At 35.0% G+C, this 19,319-nt stretch overlaps 1 protein-coding gene across 16 annotated transcripts in view; it reads left to right on the forward strand.

Moving 5' to 3' along the window:
• Positions 1-19,319, forward strand: part of DLG1 (discs large MAGUK scaffold protein 1) — a 241,839-nt gene that overhangs the window by 14,738 nt on the left and 207,782 nt on the right. For all 16 annotated transcript variants that reach the window (XM_019723532.3, XM_074329838.2, XM_019723561.3 and 13 more), the window contains one exon: positions 4,417-4,583. In XM_019723532.3, the coding sequence (XP_019579091.3) occupies positions 4,417-4,583 (167 nt within the window). The remainder of the gene's footprint in view (positions 1-4,416; positions 4,584-19,319) is intronic.

The following is a 19,319-nucleotide window of genomic DNA, read 5'->3' on the forward strand; positions in this document are numbered from 1 at the left end:
GCTTTCACCTTTTGGATATTGTGAATAATGCTGCTATTAGCATTGGTGTACAGATACAGGCGTACCTCGTTTTGTTGCACTTTGCTTTATTGCGCTTCACAGATACTGCATTTCATCAGCATCAGGGCAAGACCCTCCACAAGCAAAAGGATTACAACTCACTGAAGGCTCAGATGATAGTTAGCATTTTTTAGCAATAAACTGTTTCTTAATTAAGGTACATATGTTGTTTCTTAAGACATGATGCTATTGCACACTTAATAGACTACAGTGTAGTGTAAACATAACTTTTATATGCACCAGGAAAGCAAAAAATTCATGTCACTTGCTTTATTGTGATATTTGCTTTCTTGAGATAATTGCTTTCTTGTGGTGGTTGAGAACTGGACCCGCAGTATCTCCGAGGTATTCCTGTATTTGTTTGAGTCTGTACTTTAATTTCCTTTGGGGATATACCCAGAAGTGGATCAAATGGTCATTCTATGTTTAGTATTTTGAGGAATCACCATACCGTTTTCCACAGCAGCTGCATAATTTTGTATTTCTACCAGTAATGCACCAGGGTTTAATTTCTCTACGTCCTCATCAATACTTTTTATTTTTTGTTTTGTTGATAATAGCCACTCTAATGTGTGTTTTACTCAGCTTATTTTGTCCTAAGCCTGATATAGTTAAAATAATACGGATATTTGTTTCTCTAGTCCATAGGAGCTCAGATAGAGCAAATTAGAAAGGACCATTCAATAGATGAATATAAGACCTAGAATTAAGGCATTTCAATTGATAGTAGCAAGATGCAAGTGAACTTTTGAAAATTCATGTAGGGAGCAGTTTATTCCTTGACCATATTAGTGAAATGCTATTCTGAATTATATTAGTCTAGATCTCTGTTGTCTTATATGGTAGCCACTGGCTACAATGTCGATTTAAATTAATTAAACCTAAATAAAATTATAAATTCAATTGCTCAGTAACACATCACATTTTAAGTGCTCAGTAGTCATATGTAGCTAGTGCTACTATATTGGACAGGGCAACTATATAACTTTTTTTTTTAAATTTTATTGGAGAAAGGGAACAGGACTTTATTGGGGAACAGTGTGTACTTCCAGGACTTTTTTCCAAGTCAAGTTGTCCTTTCAGTCTTAGTTGTGGAGGGCGCAGCTCAGCTCCAGGTCCAGTTGCCGTTGCTAGTCGCAGGGGGCACAGCCCACCATCCCTTGCAGGAGTCGAACTGGCAACCTTGTGGTTGAAAGGACGCGCTCAACTGAGCCATCCGGGAGCTCAGTGGCAGCTCAGCTCAAGGTGCCATGTTCGATCTTTAGTTGCAGGGGGTGCTGCCCACCATCCCTTGCGGGACTCGAGGAGTTGAACTGGCAACTTTGTGGTTGAGGGACCACTGGCCCATGTGGGAATCGAACCGGCAGCCTTTGGAGTTAGGAGCATAGAGCTCCAACCGCCTGAGCCACCGGGCCGGCCCCTATATAACATTTTTATCATTGCAGAAAGTTCTTCTGGACAGCACTGGTTCAGATTTTCATTAGAGATGTTATTGAAGGGTAATATAGCCGTGTTTCTGTTAGCTAATTGTGGAATAAAAGGTAACATAGAAATTTAATATTTGAAATTTGATTTACAATAACAGAAATAATAATTTTATGTAGTGATGTGGGCTACTTGAGATATTGGTAGCCAATTACTCAGTACTTATTTAATGCTCTTGGGGTCATAATACTATACTAGGAGTTCTGGGGGTTTTTGTTGGTTTTTTTGTAGGAGATCCTGTCTCAGTGTGGATATATAGATCTGTAAATATATATCTCCTACATATATAAAAATACTTATTTCTTACATATATAGAAATACGTGTCCTGCTATATAAATATACACATACTCTCACACATATATCTTCTACAAAAAAAATTCCTTAATATTTTCTGGAAAATAGTCCCTATTTAAATTTCCTTCATTGTCACAATGTCTCTTAGAGCTTACCCCACAATCACACACACCAGTCAAGGCTCAGACATTGCAGTTGGTTTGCTGTGTCTTTTTTTGTTTCCTTTAAACAGAAAAATCCTTATGTTCAAACAATTTCTTTTCTCTTGCATGATACTTACTTTCTAAAGAAACCAGACCAGTTGTCTTGTAGAATGTCCTCTTCTGGATATGCTTTTATGCTTTGCTTTTCTGGTGTTTAATATGTTCCCCTAGCCCCTGTATTTCCTGTGAACTAGAACTTGTTTAGTTTAGGTTAAGACTTGTTTTAGGTTCAGGTTAAACAATTTTTGATAAGAACACTTTGTAGCTGATGCTCTGAATTTGAGTTTTTAAATTTTTTTTTTATGATGGTTATGTGAACAGTTTTATATAGTGATTCATGGTTTATAAATACTTTCACATACAATTTTTCTCTAGTAATATTCTTAACACCCTTTGCAGTAGGTTGATATTATCCTCAGCATGTAAACCTTAGTTTTTATTGGCCCTTTACTTAGAAAGTTCTACAATTTCATTAGCTATTAAAACTGAAAAGGATGTTACGTTGTCTCTACTGTTTTAGCCCATTATTAAAGGAGATACTAATCATCATACTGAGAAAGAAGTAAAAGTTACTGCAAATATGTTATTTATTATTGTGTATGATTTTGTATTGGGTAATGTCCACCTTTGCTGATGAATAATAATTTTCCTCCTCTAAAAAATTAATTCAAAATTATACCAGTAGGTGAATAAAGAACTAATAGTGGTAAACTTAGACATTATGTAATGTCTTCTGAGTAGCGTGAATAACCAGTGTTATTATACTAAATTTATATAATTCCAGCTGATAGCAAAGTAACTTGATCTTCTAAGTTATTGTGTGCTACTGTAAGTAAATATGATTTCTTTTAGAGTTTGCCATATTGTTAACTGTTTGTTTCTAAAATAATATAAAATATTTAACTTTCTATTTCTAAATATTGAGAGCAGATATATCTAAAAATATTTACAGTTCTTTGATTTTATTTTAACTTATTATTTTTTGGTTTTGTTTTACTTTGGTTAGAAGAGCAGTTAAAACTACTTGAGGGGTTTACATTCCCAGCCTGGATATTGGTGGTACAAAGATATAAAATATCAGTAATGATTCATGTCTGCAGAATTTGCAGTAATATTCGCTGCTCTCTGTTAGGAACCTGAACTTGCCATTGTGCCCTTTATATGTGTTACACTCAATCCTTGTAACAATTTGCAATGATAAGAGACAAGTTACCAGAGGTTAAGTAACTTGCCTAAACATGTAGTGAATTGGTGAAGGTGTAAGGGATTTAAACTCAGCACTGACTTTGAAGTGCATAAGGTGTGATGAGACAATACGGTGAATGTTTAAATTAAAAAAAAAATTATTATAGTAAAAAACACATTGCCATTAACCTCCATCAAAATACTCCCTCTTGCTTCGAACACACTTATCCCATCGCTCTTGTCACTTTCTGAAGCAGTTCTGGAAGTCCTCTTTCATGAGTGTCTTTAGTTGCGCTGTCATGGCTGCCTCTCTGTCCTGAATCGTTTTGACTTTGGGGAAGAGCCAGAATTCGCATGGTGCCAGATCTGGTGAATAAGGTAGATGAGGGCACATTGTAATGTTTTTATTTGACAGAAATTGTCATATATATACCAGAAGTGATGTGTGACACGGAGCGTTGTCATGATGGAGGATGATTTATGGTGCACTTTAAAACACACCTTTTCTCAATCACTGACTGCACCAAACAAGTTGAAATTTGCCACACAATTACTAAGGTTCAAAGCACCGCTTCCTGTACTATTGAAGATCCCTGCTTTTCCATTGGATGGCTCTTGGCAGCAGCATTCACCGTATTTTGTGATCACAACAGAAAGGCTCTGTGTCACACATCGCTTGTGGTGCGGCAATTTCTGTCAAATAAAAATATTACAGTGTGTCCTCATCCTCCTTATTCACCGGATCTGGCACCACGTGACTTCTGGCTCTTCCCCAAAGTCAAAATGATTCAGGACATCGAGGCAGCCACAACAGCGCAACTAAAGACACGAAAGAAGACTTCCAGAACTGCTTCAGAAAGTGGCAAGAATGATGGGGTAAGTGTGTTCGAAGCAAGGGGAAATATTTTGAGGTGGAACAATGGCAATGTGTCTTTTACTGTAATAAATTTTGTTTTATTTAAACATTCATCATATTGTTTGATCATACCTCGTAAAAAGCCTGACTTTCACACTGTGTTCTACAGGTCTGATGCTTGTGACATAATAAAATGGGAAAATATTTACTGTTTAAGTGTAAAATTGGACTCGTTTTACTAATCTAGGATAAAAATTTTGCTTTTGGGTTATATTGTTTTAGCAACGCATAGAAAATATAAATACTTTTAAATTTTTTCCCCACATGTCTAGATATTCAAGAATTTTATGAAGTGACCTTACTGGATAATCCAAAATGTATAGATCGTTCAAAGCTGTCTGAACCAATACAGCCTGTGAATACTTGGGAAATTTCCAGCCTTCCGAGCACTACTGTGACTTCAGAAACACTGCCAAGCAGCCTTAGCCCTAGTGTAGAGGTAAGATAAAAAGTTTTCTTGAGCTGTTTTTCAGTGATCAATTTATTGGGGTTATTAAGGTTTTTTTCATCTTATTAAAATGCATATTTTGTGGAAATATTTTCAATGGAATAAAGAGGATGGGATTAAAAATAATTTTGGAAAGAAAAGCTCAGAATCTCTGGTGCCCTGTCCTAAAATGTGAATGGTTTGAGGTCTGAAATGCTTGCTTCAGACTATTAGAAACTACTTTGCATGATAGGACCTCAGTGAGGCACCATCTGTGTGATAGACAGAAATTGTACTTTGAAAAGATGGTTTTGCTCTGGGATTCTTTCTTAGAAATTGAATATAGTTTTGTAGTCCTGGGCAGTTTAGTTGCTGCATTTATCCTAAGGATTCCATTTATTGGCCTGAAGGATTTCATTATTTAAACTCACTAGAGACTGAGCATATGTCTAAATAAAGTTCAGAATTAGTTTCTGTATTTTTCTGTAATTAAAACTTTATGTCTTTGAGTTTACGTAACCATTTTAGTAATGTCCTTTGTTGTTAAATGTTGCTGCTGGTAGAGTTAGATATGACCTAAGAGAGATATGAAGCATTTTGTAATGAGGATTCGATCTGAGAAACATTAGTCATTTGAAAGTGGTTGTCTGACTAAATTTGACTCTAGTCCCTTCTAGTTAGTACTAGAGAAGTACCTGGAAAATTGAATCAGCTTCTGTTTGATGAGTAATAAATCAGGGAAAAGTAGTGGTGGGAAGCAACAGACAGCCCTTTGGTAATGATACAGGAGACAGATTGTCAGTTTTCTTTTGTATTAAGTAACAACTATAGAATTTTAGAGCAGGAAAAACCAAAGAACATCTGATTGCACTCCTTCATTTTAAAGATGAGGAAACTGAGATCCAGAAGAAAATGAATGACTTAACCCAGCTTATTTGGCTAGTTTGGACAAGTTTATCTTTGGATTTCAGACCTAAGACCCAATTCACACTTCTCTTTACTAATCCTGGTATGTACTTAAGTTTCTCATTGATTAGAGATTCTAGTGTAGTATTGTCTATGTATCCTTGTTTTTCTATTTTATTATTTTTTCATCACTTTCTCTTTGGTAATTTTAATTTCCTTTCTCTTAGTTGATATGCCATATATGCTTATGATACAGTCCATTTCAAATAGCTTTTAAAATGTTAATTAGTAACACAGTTTCTGTTTCATATTTATTGTGGTCCAAGGTTAAAAAATTTGCTTATGTAAGAAACGTGTTAAATTTTAAGAGAATTGACTTTCTTATTTAATTGCTCACTCATTTTTTCTATTATCTGATCTATGATGTTGACCTGTGATTATAAAGCCTAGAGTTTTTACAATTGATTTGCCTATTTTTAGATAATGGCTGGCTTACTGTAACCAGTAAAAATACGTTTTCTTTAAGGTTAAATGAGTAGACAGTTCTGCAAGCGGTTAGTGGGCATTTGGTCCTGTCTAAAATGTCCAAGAGACATTTGGTCCACATGTAACTTTGTTTCTTCTGATGTGGTAAAATGAAAATTAATGCCATTTATTTATTTATTTATTTAGGTAGTTAAAGATTTAATTGGGGAACAGTGTGTACTTCCAGGCCTTTTTTCCAAGTCAAGTTGTTGTCCTTTCAATCTTAGTTGTGGAGGGTGCCGTTCAGCTTCAAGTTGTTGTCCTTTCAGTCTTAGTTGTGGAGGGCGCAGCTCAGCTCCAGGTCCAGTTGCTGTTGCTAGTTGCAGGGGGCACAGCCCACCTTGCGGGAGTCGAACCGGCAGCCTTGTGGTTGAGAGGATGCGCTCCAACCAACTGAGCCATCCGGGAGCTCAGCGGCAGCTCAGCTCAAGGTGCCGTGTTCAATCTTAGTTGCAGGGGGCACTGCCCACCATCCCTTGCGGGACTCAAGGAGTTGAACTGGCAACCTTGTGGTTGAGAGCCCACTGGCCCATGCGGGAATCGCAGCCTTCGGAGTTAGGAGCATGGCGCTCTAACCGCCTGAGCCACCGGGCCGGCCCAATGCCATTTATTTTTAAAGTGATGTGATTGTAGCCTATTTTCATATATCTTTTTTTTTGTTTTGTTTTTGGTATGTCTGTCCTTTGAAAATATGCCTAGTGAGATGTTTGGAATAATGTTTGCTTAATATTAATGATTATTTCTGGGTGATGGGGATTTTTTTTCTTATTTACCCTTTTACTTTTTAAAAATGTAAATGTGTGTCATTTTTATAAAAACAAACCTAAAATAAGAGTGAATTACTTTTAGATTATAAGGAAGAGTAATTGAAAGAAACCAAGATGCAAGTAAGAAAAACTGCCTGATTTAATGAGAAAGCCCAACAGAAGTGGATGCCACTATCCTGTCTTGGTCCTTTCAGCTGCCATAGCAATACCATAGACTGGTGGCTCATAAACAGCACAGATTTATTTCTCACAGTTCTGGAGGCTGGGAAGTCCAAGATCAAGTCACCAGCGGATTCAGTGTCTCGTGAGAGCCCACTTCCTGATTCATAGATGGCCAGCCATCTTCTTACTGTGTCCTCACCTTGAGGAAGGGGTGAGGGAGCATTATGGGGTCTGTATTATAAGGGCACTCATCTCATTCATGAAGGCTCCACTCTCATGACTTAATTAGTTTCCAAAGGCTGCACCTCCTAATACCATCTTATTGGGGGTTAGAATTTCAACATACGAATTTTGGGGGACACATACCTTCAGTCTGTGTCAATCCTATTCCTGGCAATACAGTGCATTCCAAGTGGATTAAAGATTCAAATGTAAAAAAAGTGAACCTTTAGAAATAAACTTTTTAATGATTTTTGGATAGGGAGAACTTTTCTAAGCATGACAACAAAGAAAGCCCAGAAAAATTAAAAGGAAAGGTTAAGAATGTTGACTTTGTAGAATTTCTTTGTGGACTTCACAAAATTTGATTGTTTGAACTTTGATTATAGAAATTCTTTCTGTATCTTGAAAGATAACAATAAACAAATGAGAAATAAACTGGGGGAAAAATTTGTAACATTTACGAAATAAGACTAATTTCTAATCCTCTCAACTCAAGAGTCCTCTTGTACAGATCAGTAAGAAAAAAGCCAACCTTCAATAGGAAAGTGACCAAGGATATGAACAGGCTATTTAGAGAAAAAGGAATACAAATGGGCCAATAAGCCTATGAAGAGATGCTTAACCTCACTTTAAAAATGCAAATTAAATTGATAGAATATTTTTAACTGATTTGATTGTCACAGATTAAATGTGAGGAGCTCTTATACTGTTGGTAGGAGAGTACTGTGGTGCAAACTTTTTGAAAGACAACTTGACTATATGTATTCATATCCTTTGATCTAGCCTATGTTACAAATGTACTCAGCAAGTTATTGATATACAGGGTACCAAAAATATGTATACAACTGGACACTTGGGTCAACGTTGTGCAAGCAGTGGTTCACCATAATCAGAAGTGTCTGGACGCTGATGATAATCACTTTGAGCACCTCTTGTAATTGCAGAAGTCACACGTGATTTGTATTTATCTTTTGTTATCGGTCTATATTGAGTATTACAATTTTAATAGTTTTTTCTTTCTTAAAATGTATATACATTTTTTGGCACCCTCTGTATATTAAAACATATATATGTATACATGTTCATTGCAATATTGTTTGTGATATTAACAAAAACCAACAGGGAACAAATCTAAATGATTATCAATAAGAAACTAGATGACCATATTATGGTATAACCAATTAATGTTATATAAAATAGCATGCATAAAAATATAGTCTATATATCCACTATGCGTTATTAAATGATTGGAAGCAGGTTGCATATCAGGAAGTATAGTATGACTAAAAGGAACCAAAAAGTGAGAGGTTAAGTATGTCTGGAAGAATACACACGTAGTCCACTTTCAGTACTGTACTCTTGTTACCAGTTGTCCCTGCTATCTGCAGGCCCCCTGGTGTAGCCCTTCTGTGTCATCTTTGGGGGAGGGAAATTATCTGAGTGACTGGTGTAGGAGGGGTATCTCCTTTACCTTTTTTTTTTTGACCTTGTGATTCAGTGCTTGAAAATAATCCAGCTACATTAAGTAGAGTTTTAGGAGGTAGAGTTAAAAGCATGTATTTAGTCTAACAGATTTAATCTGAAGTATTTTAAACACTGACTTTAAACATTTGCTGAAGTACATGTAATATACACGAAGATACACAAATCATAAATGTACAGCTTGATGAATTACTGCATTGTGAATACACCAGGTCAAGAGAAAGAAAGTGGAATGATGCTAAGGATTTCTGGAATTAGATAGTGATGATGGTTGAACAACTCTGTCAATACACTAAAAAAACCACTGACTTTTACACTTTAAAATTTGGTCAATTTTACGGTGTGTCCATTGTATCTTGATTAAAAAAAAAAAAAAGAATATACCAGTACGCCAAAAGTCTCTCTTACACCTTTCCTATTCACCACCTACTCCCTCTTTCTCAAAGAACCATGCTTATTTCTAAAACCATAGATGAATTTTGCTTCTTTTAAAACCATACATTAACAGATTCATACAGTATGTACTATCTTGTGTCTAGTTTATTTTTTCTTCCATTTGTGAATTTCACCTGTGAGTTGAAGTTTTTCATTCTTACTGCTGTATAATATTCCATTGTATGATATACCACAGTATACATTTATCCATTCTATTGATGGGTATTTGGTTTGTTTCCAGTTTGGGTTAGTGCTGCTTTGAATATTCTTTTACAGTCAGATCTGCTGTAGCACAACATATACAGTCTCAAAAATCACCACACTATGCAGCGTTGTGCAATAAAAACCATAGGGTTTATGGAAAAACTGGAGTTAGGGACTCAAAACTTGGTGAGTGACATTTATTAAAAAAGATAAGACCTAGTAAAAATGGCAGCACAGTTTCACACATGTTAAATGGTTAAGAAATACAGAAATACTACAATAAGTATGGCATTTTACCTTGAAAAAAATCTTACTTGCTGTGGGAGTGTGTGTTAGGGTTACAGCTTGTGAATTATTGTGAAGTGCTGGTAGAGGGAGTTACCTATAATCAGATGGAAAGTTTTAACACTAGGTGTGGAAGAGTGTGACACACAACACTCAATGAAATAAAGTCTGAAGTGTGTGCATTTTGTGTATTCCTATGTAGCTCATTTCATCTGGGTGCAATTTTCTGCCTTTGCCTAGTGTTTCTCATGGACAAGGTTGAGCATAAGCAAACATGAAAATTGCATTATGTTCATATTGTTCCCTAATATATCAGTTGCATTTGAACAAATTTTCATTTTTAAAACAACACTATAGTAGAACTGAGTGTGTATGTTTTCTGGTGCACCTGTGTATGCATTTCTGTTGTGCATATACCTAGTCATGAAAATGATATGCATATATTTCGTTTTAGAATATAATGACAACAGTCTTGAAAAGTGCTATGCCTGTTTTTGCAGTTACCACCAATGTGTGTAAGCTTCAATTTCTTCACATATTTGCCAATACTTGTTATTGTCAATTTTTTTATTAATAATTTTAACCATTGTAGTAGGTGTGTAGTGGTACTTCATTTTGTTGTATTTGCATTTTCCCTACAATTAACAAGATTAACAATTAACAAGCATCTTTTCAGATACACATACTTATTCATTTTTCTATACTTTGTGAAGTATCTGTTTAAATTTCTTGTCCATTTTTAAAATCTGTCTTTTATCTTATTGATTTATAGGTCTCTATATGGATATATGTATTGCATGTATTTTCTCCTATTTTGAGGCATGCTTTTCTTAATATCTTTTTTTTTTTTAAAGATTTTATTGGGGAAGGGGAACAGAACTTTATTGGGGAACAGTGTGCACTTTCAGGACTTTTCTCCAAGTCAAGTTGTTGTCCTTTCAATCTTAGTTGTGGAGGGTTCTGTTCAGTTTCAAGTTGTTGTTCTTTCAGTCTTAGTTGTGGAGGGTGCAGCTCAGCTCCAGGTCCGGTTGCTGTTGCTAGTTGCAGGGGGCATAGCCCACCATCCCTTGCGGGAGTCGAACTGGCAACCTTGTGGTTGAGAGGACGCGCTCCAACCAACTGAGCCATCCGGGAGCTCAGCGGCAGCTCAGCTCAAGGTGCCATGTTCAATCTTAGTTGCAGGGGGCGCTGCCCACCATCCTTTGCGGGACTTGAGGAATTAAACTGGCAACCTTGTGGTTGAGAGCCCACTGGCCCATGTGGGAATCGAACCGGCAGCCTTTGGAGTTAGGAGCACGGAGCTCTAACCGCCTGAGCCACCGGGCCGGCCCCTTAATATCTTTTAATGATCCAAATTTCTTAAATTTAATAGAGTCCACTGTTTGGTTGATGTGTTTTGTGTCTACTGAAGTGTTTTCCAACTCCAAGGTCTTAAAGATATTCTACTATATTATTTGTCAGAAACTTCTGTGTTTTGCATTTACATCTATAATCTATACTGCACTTTACAAAATGTCACATGAATCAGCATTTCAGTCTATCTCCATGCTTGCCACTGTAGTCTAAACCACTCTCAGTTTTTGCCTAGGTCTTTGTAATAGTCTGTTTAATTGGCTTATCTGTGTTCCTACTTGCCCCTTTTGAATTTCTGACCACTTTGCCTCCAAGATTATCTTTATAGGGCCGGCCCGGTGGTTTAGGTGGTTGGAGCACCCTGCTCCTAGCACCGAGGTCGCGGGTTCGATTCCTCCATAGGCCAGTGAGCTGTGCCCTCTACAGCTAAAATTGTGAACAACAGCTCTCCCTGGAGCTGGGCTGCAGTGAGCAGCCGGAAGTTGGCGTGAGCTGCCGCGCGTGGGCTGCCAGGAGTGGCCAGTGTGAATGGCTGGCAACCATCGTGTGCAGTCCTGAGTGGTGATAATGGAGGTGCAAATGGCTAAATTATGGATATTTAGAATGTAGAGCACAAGGATTTGAGGACAGATTGAAAACAGATTGTGAGAGTAAGACAGACTCAGATCACTAAGGCCACTTCCTGCTAGAAGTCTTCCTTTACCTCTCAGGTTGTCAGAGCCTCTATTTACAGCACTTTCTACCTGGTAGTTATTACTGTTGTAGTTAAATGCTCAAATGTACATTATTTTATGTGTATTTTGGTCTCTACTGTAAGTCCCAGAGGTTAGGGACTGTCTTATTTACTGAAATATATGTAGTACTTGCACATAATAATTGTTTAGTAAATATTTTTCAAATGAAGTGAGAGCTATGGTTCTTTCCATGTTGTAATTAGGCAGTAGGCTAAAGGTGATTATATTTTTTCTAACTCTTTTTTCATAAAAAATTTCCAAGTAGAGTAAAATTGAAAGAATAGTGTAGCAAGTCCTTGTATAACATCTTTTTTTTGTTTAATGTTGTTTTGTTATAATGTAATATTGATGAGATGCCTTAGGAACTGAACTCTTGTTTATAAATCAATTGGCCTATGGTAAAATTGCTTTTGTTATGTGTTATATATTATATGTTATATATATTACATATTATATATTATATATTGACAATATTAAGTGAGGCTTACTGTAGAGCAAACATCCATATAGAGTGAATAATTATTGATATTTTGTCATATTTGTTTTTTCTGTATATGTGTATTTTGGGGAAACTATTTGAAAATCAGTTGCAGACATGCACTTAGAACTGTAAAAACTTCACACATCTCCTAAGAGTAAAGAATAGCCCAACATTCTTCTATGTAATCTTAGTACTATTTTACACCTGAGAAAATTAAGAATAATTATTTATTTTTCCTTCCAATCCATATTTACAGTTGTTCCCAATCTATTTTTTAGGACTTTTAAAAAAATTAGAATTCAGTTAAGATTCATGTATTGCATTTGATTGTTAGGTCTCTGATTATATCTGGGTTTCCCTGATAGCAGAATGTGAGGCAGAGGCAGAATGTGCTATTACTTTATTTAGGAAGTTCATTCCTAGAAAGCACAAAGCAAGGGAAAAGGTGAATAAGCTGTGAAGGAAAAACTAATACAAGATGCTTCCTGTCACAAAGTGTGACTGATTGGTGGACCCTGGGTATTTTATCTCAGAGTATATCCAAGGAAAGAATTTATCTGCTGGCTTCTAGTGGGCAGCAGTTCGCCTGTATTTCAGGGTTGTGTATTTGTGGGTGCAGGGGATATGGTTTCTGGTTTTGTGGTTAACAGGAAAGCCCTAACAGGAAAGTCCCAAGTGAGAAGGGGAGAGGATGAGACGTGGACCAGAGGCCAGAGGTGTTGCTAAAGCTGCTTAGGGTGAAAGACAGATGTGAAGATTTAGGGGCAAACATTGGAACGAACAGGGAGGGCACACTAAGTCTGGTACAGTGTCTTTACTCTTATAATCTAGTGGAATAGCCCCCTCACCTTTTTCCCTCTTTTAAATGAATGACTAACTTTCTGAAGAGACCATGCCAGTTGTCTTATAGAATACCACACATTCTGTATTTGTTTAGTTTGTTTCCTCATGTTTAAGTCATTCCATTAATTCCTGTATTTCTGGTACCAAGAGGTTAGATGTAAAGGTTGATTAGACTTAATTTTTGGTGAGCAGACTTCATAGTGACATATTGTACCTCATTTTGCATCACTTCAGGAAGCACACAATGTCAGGTTGTTGCACTTGTGATGATAAGTTTTATTACTTAAAGGTAGGTACATGTTTCTGTTTGTAGTTAAGTATCTTTGGGCTAGTACTTACACCTTGTATTGAGTGAATTTTTACCTGATTTACCCATGATTTTTGCCTGAATCACTTATTTCATTAGATGTTCTAAAATTTTGATTCTCCCTTATTTTATCATTCCGTTTCTATTTATTAGTTGATATCTTTTGTAAAAAGTACGTTTCCCCATCAACTAAGGATAAAATTGTTTCTCCTAAGAAGACAGGATAAAACTTTTCTTTTAAAGACTGGTTTTTAGAGTAGAATTTGTTTAATAATCCCCTTCAAAGGTAGCTTAGTTCCCCCCGTTTTCTTGCTCTTTTAAAATAAAATCTATCACTGTGGACTGAGAGATTTTTATTTATTTAATAAGCACTTTGTACATTTCTTATGGGACCTTTACTGTTATTTAGGCTCTTTTTCAATCTCTTTTAAAAATGTATTTTTAAAAAATTACATCTACAGAAAAATTAAAAGAATAGTGAAATAAAATCCATTTTGTCACATTTCCTTGCTCTCTGTACACACACACACACACACACACTTACTTTATTTTTGCTGATCTATTTTAGAGTAAATTGTAGACATTATGATCTTTTACCCTTAAATACTTCAGCATGTAATCTGTGAACAAGGGTATTTTCTTTTAAAAATTAAAAAATTTTCTTTATATAAACATTAATAAAAACATCTAGTAAATAATCATCAGACTGAGTATTATAATTTTGATAATTATAAATTTAAAATTGATACAGAGCTATTATCTGTACAGTCCTAATCAGTACATGTTCAGATTTAGTACATTCCTCATCTTTGGTACCGTCTATTCTATTAATATAATTCTATATCCCTGAAGCAGAACTTCACTTCAGTTCTTACTGTTGACTTTGGAAGATAAAATTTTACAGTACAAATGAATTGTTACAATTTTGAATCCCCACCTTCAATGTTACTGACAGTCCTATGCATTGGTGGTGAGTTCTTTTTCCTGTTTTCTTTATCAGTGCCCTCATTGTTCTTATCTTTCTTTCTGATGCTTTATTTCTCTAGCAGAATGTCTCTTATCTTTCAAAGACAATACATAGAGACGTTAGTCTTATCTCTCTCTCCCACCACAAAATTTAGTGTTGTCTCATTTAATTCCAGTGTTTTAGCAGTGTGTTATTTAAAAACATGTACAAAATTTGAAATAAGGCACAACCCCTATGCAAAGCCCCAGTAATTTAAAATTTTCACCAAGACCAGAACTGATAGGTGTACTAAGTGAATTGTGCATGAGATGTCTGCAAGTAAATTTTGATGACCACTATGCTATTATTTTACATTCACTATTATATTTTTATGTTTATATCTTAAGACAATCTTATCCCAGTGTTTAAATGATAGGTGCTAGTTTTAGAACTGAAGGACATATCCCTACTTCAGTAACTTTGAAATGGAAATGAACTATAATGAAATGCTATGAGGGAAGTGAGACAACTGCCACATTATGCCAAGCTGTTAATCTAGGAGAAAACCTGGCAAAATTTTATATAGTTACTAAGAAAATAAAAGTCTGTGTTACAGCGTAAGTATTCCACAGTGGTTGTAGATGTAAGTGCTGCAAGAGGGCATTCCTGATTAGACTTGAATTATGAGTTTTGATTATGTGATGTGTTCAGTAACTCATTTAAATAATTTTGTTCTATATCTGTATCTGCATCTGTTACTACCTTCAGTATTAGAGCAATGATATCTCCTCATGTGCTCTTAAAAAGAAACCACCCTTTTTTTTGTATGGCCAAAGTGATATGCTTATTGCAAAAATTCGTAACTTTATAGAAATATATTTCCAGTTATGTGGAAGTCACCTTCTCAAATAGTTAATACTATAATAATAGCTTCTATTATACTCTTGATCATTTTCCCTTTTGGAATCCCATTTTCTCCTCATGTGATATCTATAACCTCTTTCTCTCTTTTGGGCCTTTGTTTCCTTCTTTCCTTTGTCCTATAAATAATGTTCAAAGATTTCATTAACAGAAAAAACAGATACAGAAAAAAGTACTCAGTAGGATCCTATAGCTTTCCTTCTTAGTAAAGCTTTTTGAAAAAGTAGTTTACCTTTTTTTTCTTTCTTTGCTTCTCATTCCAAATATACTATAACTTGTCTCCTTTCTGCAGTAACTGCTATCTCTTAGTTATTTACCTTAAAGAAACAATCTCTAATTACAAAGATAACTCAGGCATGTCTTTGAAAAAACATATATACAGAGAAATGCATATTGTTGAAAGTCCATCTTTTTCTAATATTCTATCCCTGAGATAATTTCTTTTAACCATTTGGTATATATTTCTTCAGCTAATCCTATACGTTAATGAATATATATATGTACACACACACACACATATATATATATATATATATACACATATACACATATATATATAATGAGAGATATATATGTAATATTCTGTAATTTGCTTTCCATATCTGCACATTTATATCTACTGCACTACCTTGTATAAGGTAGGGCAAATTGCTTAATTTCTCTTCCTTAATTTCACCATCTGTAAAGTGGAGATGATTAACAGAACTCACCTCATATGGTGCTTATAAGTATGAAATGGGATAATTTATGTAAAACTTAGATCTGAGTGTGACACATATTAAGTGCTCAGTAAATGATAGATTTAAAAAATAATCTTTATGTTAAAATGTTGCATATTCATTATTAATAATTTATCGATGTAGCAAAGGCTAAAGAACATAAATTCCACTTCAATGTCACTTTAGGTCTTTACATTCCCTGATTTATTTTTTTTCGTGGCATTTGCTATAATTCACTCTCTCTGCTTTTGAAAATGTTTTCTGTTAGTGGTGATTGTTTGCCCCGTTGGATGGTCTTTCTATGTGTTATTTTTTTAAAAAGGTTTTATTTATATAGAAACTATAGAACATATTATGACTATCCATGTACGTATTACCTAGTTTAAGAAAATAAGTGTCATAAATATAGTTGAAGACCATTTGTTTCCACCTTGATAACATTCTCTGCCTCATCCCCAGAATTAACCACTGTTCTGAATTTGGTGCTTATCATTTCCATATACTTTCCATTTTTATAGTTTTCTTTATGTGTCTTGTGCTTGGGATTTGTTGAATTTGTGTCTGTGGGAAATTTGTTGAAATTCCAAGTTTTCATCAAATTTGGAAATTTTTTCTTCGTTGCTTCTAAAATATTTTTTCTGTTCACTCTTTTCTTAGGGAATCTAATTACATGATACTGGGTTGATTGAATTTGTGTCATAGTTCATTGATACGATTCATTTTTTTCAGTCCTTTTTCACTATATGTTATATGTTGATTTTCTTTCTCTTTTTTTAAATTAAAATTTATTGGGATGACAATTGTTAGTAAAGTTACATAGATTTCAGGTGTATAATTCTGTAATACATCATCTGTATATCACATTGTGTGTTCACCACCCAGAGTCAGTTCTCCTTCCATCACCATATATTTGATCCCCTTGACCCTCATCTACCACCCCCTTCCCCCCTTACCCTCTGGTAACCACTAAACTATTGTCTGTGTCTATAATTTTTGTTTCTTCATTTGTTTGTCTTGTTCTTTTGTTTTCAGTTTTATATACCACATGTCAGTGAAATCATATGGTTCTCGACTTTTTCTGTCTGATTTATTTTGCTCAGTATAATCTCAAGATCCATCAACGTTGTCACAAATGGTACTATTTCATCTTTTCTTATGGCAGAATAGTATTCCATTGTGTATATATATATATGTATGTATGTGTGTATATATATATATATATATATATATATATACATACACACACACACATATACGTGTGTGTGTGTGTGTGTGTATATATATATATATATATATATATATATATATATATACGCATACACACATACATATACCACAACTTCTTTATCCAATCATTTATCGAAGGACACTTTGGTTGTTTCCATGTCTTGGGCACTAAATAAAGCTGCAATAAACATTGGAGCACATACATCTTTATGGATTAATGTTTTCAGATTTTTTGGGTATATACCCAGGAGAGGGATTGCTGGGTCATATGATAATTGTATTCTTAATATTTTGAGGAACTTCCACACTGCCTTTCATAGTGGCTGTGCTAATCTGCATTCCCACCAACAGTGTATGAGGGTTCCTTTTTCTCCACAGCCTCTCTAACACTTGATATTATTTGTCTTGTTGATGATAGCCATTCTAACTGGGGTGAGGTGATATCTCATTGTGGTTTTTATTTGCATTTCTCTGATGATCAGTGATGTTGAACATTTTTTCATATGTCTGTTGGCCATTTGTATGTCTTCTTTGGAGAAATGTCTGTTCAGGTCTTCTCCCCATTTTTTAATTGGGTTGTTTGTTTTTTTGTTGTTGAGTTGTGTGAGTTCCTTATATATTTTGGATATTAGACCCTTATGGGAGGCGTTATTTGCAAAAATCTTCTTCCATTCAGTTGGTTGCCTCTTTCATTTTATATTGATATATTTTCAAGTTTATTGATCTTTCTTCTGAAGGGTCTAAATCTATTGTTAATCTCAGTCAGTTTTTCTTTTCAGACATTTTAATTTTTATCTCTAGATGTTTGGTTTTGTTCCTTTTTTATTTTCCATGTCTCATTAACATGCTCATCCTTTCCTCTATCTTCATGAACAGATGCGATAGATTTATACAATTTTTTAAAATGTCCTTGTATACTAATTTTATCATCTGTCATCTGTGGATCTGGTTTTATTGATTGTTTTTCTCCTCTCTGGGTTGTATTTTCCTGCTTCTTTATTATATACCTGATAATGTTTTATTGGATTTAGCAGACATTATGAATTTTACTTTTGGGGGGGGCCTAGATATTTTTGTATTCCTTTAACTATTCTTGAGCTTTGTTTTGTAATGCAGTTATTATAAATTACTTGGAAAGAGCTTGGTCCTCTTGAAGCTTGCTTTTAAGTTTTTGGTGGGACCAATCAACTTTTAGTATAGGGTTAATTTTGTCCCAGTACTATGGCAATACTATTCTGAGAACTCTACCCAGGGCCCTGTCTGTTATAATTTTTTTTAGTTATTCTTGACCCTGTATGAGTTCTGGAGATTGTTCTACTTGCTTCTTTCCAGGGTTCTTTCCCAGCCTCATCTTTCCTTATTGCATAACCAATCAGAAGACTTGAGGGGAAACTCTGCAGATCTGTGGAGCTCCTTCTGTACAGCTCTCTCCTCTCTGGTACTCTTACCTGTGAATTTTAGACACATTGGCTTTCCTGAATTCTCAACTCTGTCCTCCTTACCTTACTTAGATTGCTGGACTATGTTTAGTTTCTCCCTCCCTTCTGCTGTAGCCTGGAAACTATTTCCAGGCAGTTATATGGTGCATTAATGGGACTCACCTCGTTTGTTTTTCTTCTCACAGGATCACTGTTTTGTGCTGCTTTTGTTCAATATCTAAAAGTCATTGTTTCTTATTTGTCCACTTTTTTAGTTGTTTTAAGACAGGAGAGTCCAATTGTTACGTTATTATGTTACCGTTGGAAACAATTGCCTATATGTAGAAAGCCATTGGTATTCTAAAATATTGTTAATTATCTTACGTGCCTGAATATTAGGAGAGGTGTTGACATCCCAAAAGGCTTATATTTGAGACCTTCTAAAGTTGTTTATATTGCAGGGTGATTTCTAAACTATTTTGCATGGTGAATAACTGAGAAGAACACATTTCCTTGGAATGTCCTTAGTGCTAATTTGGATGTATGCAGAAGATGCAATAAGTGTAGAATTTAATGCAGATTAAATAATCATTCCTGAGTATGACCTTAAAAACTGTAAATGTTGGAAGCTGTTTTGAAAGGTTAAAAAGTATACTAAATAGTAATATAGTAAGTGATTATATTGTAGTAATTATAATACATACCTGCAGAACCAAAAAAGAAAGGCTCTCTTCCTGTTATGTGAATGAATAGTTATTAGTAGTGATTTGGGATAAAATGTGAGGTGATATTTTAATATACTGATTCAAAA

This window comes from Rhinolophus sinicus, chromosome 17 (genome assembly GCF_057876585.1).
Source record: "Rhinolophus sinicus isolate RSI-liver-muscle chromosome 17, RSI-T2T, whole genome shotgun sequence".
Taxonomy (NCBI): Eukaryota; Metazoa; Chordata; class Mammalia; order Chiroptera; family Rhinolophidae; genus Rhinolophus; species Rhinolophus sinicus.